Raw genomic sequence first — 6,757 nt, 5'->3', positions numbered from 1 at the left:
TTTTAATGCTTGTGGATGTGCAAATGTGGCAAAGCACAGTGTCTTCATAGACCATCATGTCTACGACTGCTGTCATGCTGAATGCCTGCTGGCTGCTGTTCTTACTCAGGGTTGTTCGAATGTTAATCAAACCAGCATTTCTGTGAGTGTGCAGTGCATGGACCATATCCATCCATCCAATCCATCACACAACTGAAATATTGTGACCTATTACTCTTTACAAAAACGGAGACCATTTATATTCACAGTTTATTATAACACTTCGTAAGTAAGGTAATAATAAGGTTATAAAAAGTGCAATTAGAGAGTTCTTAAAGCTGTAAGTCTGCTACACTGTTCAGAGAGTCACATGGAAAGAAGCACGTTAGTCAGATTCTACATTCAACTGTTTTTTATTGAAGCATGCTTTGATTTCTTTTTTTAAAAATCAGTTATCAACAACAATAGAGATGTGATATTAATTTTATTAAAATAAAGTCTGCATTACAGTATCAGCCGGGTAATAACTGGATACCTCATTCATCTACGTGCACACTGAGTTAGTCCATCATTCCCTCATTTCTTTATACAGACATGGGTGCAACACTCTAAACCAGCATCAGTCTGTCTGTGTGACGCTGCTGTGACACAGTCGGTCGGGGTGTGTGTGTGTGTGTGTGTGTGTGTGTGTGTGTGTGTGTGTGTGTGTGTGTGTGTGTGTGTGTGTGTGTGTGTGTGTGTGTGAGGGGGACCACAGATTCCAGCTTACCCCTCTCTCCTTCCAGATCCATCTCTCCAGTTTCCTCCCTGCAGCATCCCTCCTCCTGCTAAGCCAATCCCCTGGTGCACAGCAGCATCATGTGACCAACAACTACCAATAGTGTACTACCAGGCACCGGCAAAAAGAGGGGAGGTGTCTCTCTGTGTTCTTCTTCTCTTCACTGTGAGTCAGACGGCATCCCTGGATGAGAATGGATGGATGGACACGCAGGATTCATCTGACTAGCACAGAGAGGTTTCTCCTTTTTATTTCCCCCTGAGGAGGAAGCGTGCTGCTCCATCTTTAACACCTACTGCATCCCTCCCTCCTTCCCTCCCACTGCTACTGGCACACAGAGGAGATGAATGGGGAGGCGATGGACCCGGCACAAGAGCAGCAGCAGAATGCCGGTAACACCTCCCACCTACCTCCCCCTCCAACCATCACACCGGCCATTCCCCCCTATGTGAAGCTGGGTCTGACCATCGCCTACACCGTCTTCTACTCACTGCTCTTTGCCTTCGTCTATGCCCAGCTTTGGCTGGTGCTGCGGTACCGGCACAAGCGCTTCAGCTACCAGACGGCCTTCCTGTTCCTGTGTCTGCTGTGGGCCGCCCTGCGCGCCCTTCTCTTCTCCTTCTATTTCAGAGACTGTGTGACCGCCAATGCACTTGGACCCTTTGCCTTCTGGCTTCTGTACTGCTTCCCCGTCTGCCTGCAGTTCTTCACGCTCAGTCTCATGAACCTCTACTGTGCGCAGGTGAGCGGGCTTCTGCTGCTGTTACTGTTCTGCTGCTGTTACTGTCGTAGCAGAGACCGGTGGCTCTGGGAACGGCTAACAGGGTTCAGACTCTGGCAGGCTTTAGTCCACGCAGGCAGTACGGGGTTAATCTGCAACAAATCTGAGGTATCCTTTCATTTATTGTTGATGTGCTGCCATCTGTGGCCGCTGACGGTAAGAACATGAATGATTAAATAAGCAGGTTCCCACCTTCACTAGTCCCAGTGGCAGACAGTGGCACAGTAAAAGCCAGTCTGAATTACAGTGGGGGGTTCTGTTGACTCAGGAATCTGTGGGGCTGAAGAATGAAGTACAACAAACTGCAGTTCTTGAAACGGCCACTTGAGGCTGACTCTAAAACCGAGTCAGTGCTGTGAACATGTTTGCAGCCCGGTAGCTTTGGCCTCTGTGGATAGTTTCCTCTATACTGCATAAAGGTTTGATGTTAGGATGCTTCAGTTTGTAGGTGGATGCCCAATAGCTCATAGAGCTGTAGCTGACTGAGCTTGTGGTGCTGGAGCTTTTTGAAGTCCAACAAGTTTGTATTTCAGTTTTAGGAAGTGAAAGTGTCTGGTACATAGTCCTGATTGGTATGTATGTGGTGACCCTGCATCACTGTCGTGACATCTGTCACTGATCAGCTCTGATGAGTGCAGCTGCTCAACTAGACCAGGAAACAGAGTGTTTTCACATGAGAGGAGACTCATTAACCAGCAGCGCTTGTCTGTGAGAAAGATGACACAGGTTATTTTACTACAGTGCATTATTTCCTTAATGCGGGTACCTTCAGGAACAAATCAATGAGATGAGCTGCTGCAGGCTCTGAGGAAGCACACACAGTTTGCAATGCTTGCATGCTGAATACATGGCAGAGACAGATGACGCTGTGTGGACCGAGTGAAGCTCAGACAAAAGTCTGTGTGCTGTAAATGTCCAGTTGTTGTTTTAGAAGCGATCCAAGTGCATTTGACTGAGATTAACTTGTGACTCATTGTTCAGCCGTAGGTAGTGAAACCTGGAGCTTTTGGGGGGAAACTGTTGATCGTGCTCTTTGGCAGTGAAGCATGTTAATAAGCTTATATTATACGTGAGCTTCATTTTTGAATGACATAAAGAAGTGCTGTTTCATTTATGAGCTGATAATCTGACAAAATAAAGCTTTTCCAGCTTCCTGGTCGTGGAGGTAAAGCAACCCTGAGTGTGCTTCTCAGGAAGATCCAACTGATAGGTATTCCTTTGAATAGACCTAGAGCCTGGGTCCTGCATTAACAAAAGGAGAACAGAGTCCTGACTGGCCAGCAGTCCTTGAGGAGGCCGGGCTGTTGGACTAAATGTGTCCGTCAGATGACCTCTCAGCCCGTTTGAATAACCAGTCTCTGCCTGTCTCTGCTTCTTCCCCACAGGTTTACTTTAAGGCAAAGTCCAAGTACGCACCAGCACTACTGAAGTACAGGTAACTTGACTAACTTGTGAAATCGAAGAAGGTTGTCAAAGCAGGAAGTGGAGTTGGTATTTTCCTAGCTTTTCCAGAATCCACAGCGCTGTCTCCCCTCTCCCAGACTTCCTCTGTACCTGGTCTTCCTTTGCGTCAGTCTCATTTTTCTGGTGGTTAATCTGATCTGCGCCCTGATGGTCAAGATGACTGCTGCCGACGTGAAGACCATCGTTCTGGTGAGGGTGACCGTTAACGACAGCTTGTTCGTACTCTGCGCCATCTCGCTGTCCGTCTGCCTCTACAAGGTGGCCAAGATGTCATTGGCCAACATCTACCTGGAGTCAAAGGTAGAGTCTCCTTTCATTTACAACATGTGCTAAACTATGAGGAACGAGAGATCATGCTGCACAAAATTGTTTGAATAAACTGATGAAATGTCTCTGTGTGTAGGGAACGTCCGTGTGTCAGGTGACCCTGATCGGCATCATGGTGGTGTTGTTATACGCATCACGAGCCTGTTACAACCTGGTGGTGCTTGCCCTCGCTGACATCGAGACCATCAACTCCTTCGACTATGACTGGTACAACGTCTCCGACCAGGTTAGACCTTCATCCAGCTGTAAACAGGAGCCGGCTCCTTATGTCACCATCATGTAACTAGGACTGGGGTAGTACTCGTTGCAGAGGTCCTGCATAAAGCCGACCTGATCTCCATACATGTGTTCATTCAATCACACCCATACCTGACCTGACCTGGGTATACCATGGGTATGGCCATGTTGTGTGCTCTGCACGCATTCCCCGCTGTGTGTGTGGAAAACATGCACAGACCAGTGTGCCACTACATGTCAGCAGGTTTGGAAAGCTGTGTTTCTGTTGCCTCTGACCTGTGTGTGTGCGTCCTCAGGCAGACTTGCGGTCCTCTCTTGGAGACGCCGGTTACATCGTATTTGGGGTGATCCTGTTCGTGTGGGAGCTGCTGCCCACCTCACTGGTTGTGTTCTTCTTCAGGGTGAGACGGCCGCCTCAGGATCGGGTCAGTACTGCAGGTTCTTACAGTTGGCATGAGGTTTTCTCTCTAAGTTAATGATAGGCCATCACTGTTTGACTGCTGCTCTGATGTATTTGGTCCAACAGAGCACCACGGGAATCCCTAACCACGTTCTCTCCTCCAGAGGATATTTCTTTGACAATCCTCGTCGCTATGACAGCGATGACGACTTGGCGTGGAGCATTCCTCCCCAGAACGCCTCAGCGAGGTGTGAACATCATTTCTGACTTTACAATGTCACTGTCACTGGTACTTATGGATGCCTGTGGCTGGGTTAACTGGTGATTCTAAATTGCCCATAGGTATGAATGTGAGTGTGAATGGTTGTCTGTCTCTCTGTGGTAGCCCTGCAACAGACAACTGGGACAGGCTCCAGTTCCCCATGACCTGCATATAGCTTCAGACAGGACTACCATTAAGGCCTGGTTGTTGGACTGCTTCATTTATGGCTCCCTCTGAATGGCAATGAGGCAGGTGTAGTGGTGGGCGTGCAAATAGCAGAGATAGTGAAGGTCGACTCCATTCATCTGGACGTAGTGTTTTCAGTGGGTGTAATGAAAGTCACCTGGATGAGTGAAGAAACGTTTCTCCCACTGAAACGTTCAGATGAACAGAATCAGCCTTTTAGGATTTCCTTAGTGGAAGCTCCAGATCTCCTGTGACACAGGTCTCTGTGACAGAGCGGCTCCTGTAGGTGCGTTATGGAGCTGGCGAGTGTATAACTTGAACCCTGACTTTAAACAGTCAGCTGTGTGCCTTTGCCTGTGTCTAGATATACAATATTTGCTCCATTAAAGCCTCTGAAGGACAATGGGTCTGATTGCGATGGAGCAGAGCTGACCTGACGGTTTCACCAAAACGCAGAAAACCTGAAGCTTTTTTCACAGGCTTGGTCCTGACTGCCATATTTTCTCTGACAGCCTTTCCTCTGACTGCTGCGACTGGGGCAGCCGCCACAGCAGCTTCACCGTGCATCCCAACAGTGACGAACAGCGCCTGACCACCGCTGCCGGGGAGCTCCGCCCTTATCCATGAGTCCGCTGCTCTGTGTACAGCATCACTCTGCACTTTGACACGGTTCGGTTATTGTGTTTGTTATCGTCACTGACATAAGGCTTTGTGGAGTCACTGTAGAAAATAAAGAAGAATGTGTTACAGCAGGGGTCTCAAACTCGCGGCGCGGGGCCACTTGTAGGTGACGTGAAGAAAGATAATGCAGTTCGGCCCTGGAAGTGCGCCACGTGTCTGCACGGGCAGAGAGGACCAAAGGCTTCAGTTAGTGAAGAGTCAGTTTCTTATGCAACAATTTAAACAAACAAACAAAACACTTTCAGTAATATTTGTTTGTGTTTCCTTGTGTGTTTGTTTGTACTCCTAAAACACTAAAGTGGCCGTCCAATGAGACCACAGTGGTCCACAGCTCACTTCAGTTTGAGACCCCTGCCTTACAGGTTTCTACACAACAGTTAATCACTATGTGTCCTTAATTTTTGGTCCCCCAGCTGATCGCCCCAAACAGTCCCAGAACATCAAGTGTTTAGCTGTAAACAAGAACATCTGAATTTGGCCTCATGATGTTGGACTTTTCCCACAGCTACAATGTTGCTGCTTCTAAGACTCGCGGTATGAATATGATGTTGTGATGAATGTTTCGAGTATTTCAATGAAGATAATCCAGGTAGTGAATTAAATTGGAAACAGTTCTTTTCATGAAGTCAGCTTCTTTGTATTTATTCACACACTCACAAAGACATCCGATCAGAGACACGTCCGTCTCTGCTGTGCTGGGACACTGTAGGGGTTAGCTGATAACAAAGCCAGTTAAACGTGGCCATCATCTGCACATCTGTGTAGTCCACATTGTTCTGCTGTAAAATACTGCAGCAGGTCAAAGTTAAACAGGAAAGGAGAACAGTGCACATCATACCGGTCCTCTCATTACTATATGAAACAAAGTGGGCACTACATAAAGCTAACCTGTTTTCAGCCTGTCTAAATGTATGTTAAGCTTTCTTTTACTGTAAATGTGTGAGGGTCATTTTTGGCTGAAAAAGGTTAGAAAACCATTTTCAAACAAAAACAAGTTCGAACCATTAAAAGAGCAGGATCGTTGCTAATGTTAGCGACACAATATTAGCAGTGAACATCTGTCCAGATGTGTTTTAAAAGTAACAATTTAATGTGTTCAAATATCTTCAATGGAGAAGACCTCTGCAGCTTTTTAAAAGACGGAGATGCACAAAATGCTTCATTAAAAGTTCATCTGGAGCCACATGAGATTTGATAAAGATGATCAGGACACGCAGCAGCGTACTGCTTTACCACCTATGCTTGGCAGTGTTGACAGGTCAGCTGGGATTCCCTAACCCCAGCACATCAACTAATTCCAGTAGAAAGGAATTCATTGTGCTGCTCATCACACCATTTTAACATTTCCCCCTAAAACGACCTGAAACAACATAAACCCAGCTGCTGGTTTGCAGGACGCACACGTGTGATCTGTGTCTGAGTATTAATAATAATAATGGATTGGATTTATATAGCGCTTTTCAAGGCACCCAAAGCGCTTTACAATACCACTATTCATTCACTCTCACATTCACACACTGGTGCAGGCAGCTACAGGTGTAGCCACAGCAGACTGGGGCAGACTGACAGAAGCGAGGCTGCCATATCGCGCCATCGGCCCCTCTGGCCAACACCAGTAGGCGGTAGGTGAAGTGTCTTGCCCAAGGACACAACGACCAGGAC

At 47.2% G+C, this 6,757-nt stretch overlaps 1 protein-coding gene across 1 annotated transcript in view; it reads left to right on the top strand.

The window, feature by feature from the left end:
• Positions 1-501: 501 nt before the first annotated feature.
• The window catches only part of gpr137bb (G protein-coupled receptor 137Bb), a 7,193-nt gene continuing 937 nt past the window's right edge, over positions 502-6,757 (top strand). Inside the window, exons 1-7 of the mRNA XM_085408941.1 lie at positions 502-1,499; positions 2,924-2,973; positions 3,080-3,302; positions 3,406-3,555; positions 3,863-3,991; positions 4,093-4,214; positions 4,927-6,757. The exon at positions 4,927-6,757 is cut by the window's right edge and continues 937 nt beyond it. Coding sequence (XP_085265067.1) covers positions 1,101-1,499; positions 2,924-2,973; positions 3,080-3,302; positions 3,406-3,555; positions 3,863-3,991; positions 4,093-4,214; positions 4,927-5,041 — 1,188 coding nt within the window. The 5' untranslated portion in view covers positions 502-1,100 and the 3' untranslated portion in view covers positions 5,042-6,757. The remainder of the gene's footprint in view (positions 1,500-2,923; positions 2,974-3,079; positions 3,303-3,405; positions 3,556-3,862; positions 3,992-4,092; positions 4,215-4,926) is intronic.

Source organism: Rhamphochromis longiceps, linkage group LG6 (assembly GCF_057381845.1).
Source record: "Rhamphochromis longiceps isolate RC_006_pf linkage group LG6, R_longiceps_female_GT1.1, whole genome shotgun sequence".
NCBI lineage: Eukaryota > Metazoa > Chordata > Actinopteri > Cichliformes > Cichlidae > Rhamphochromis > Rhamphochromis longiceps.
This window is presented reverse-complemented; position numbering and strand designations above follow the sequence as displayed.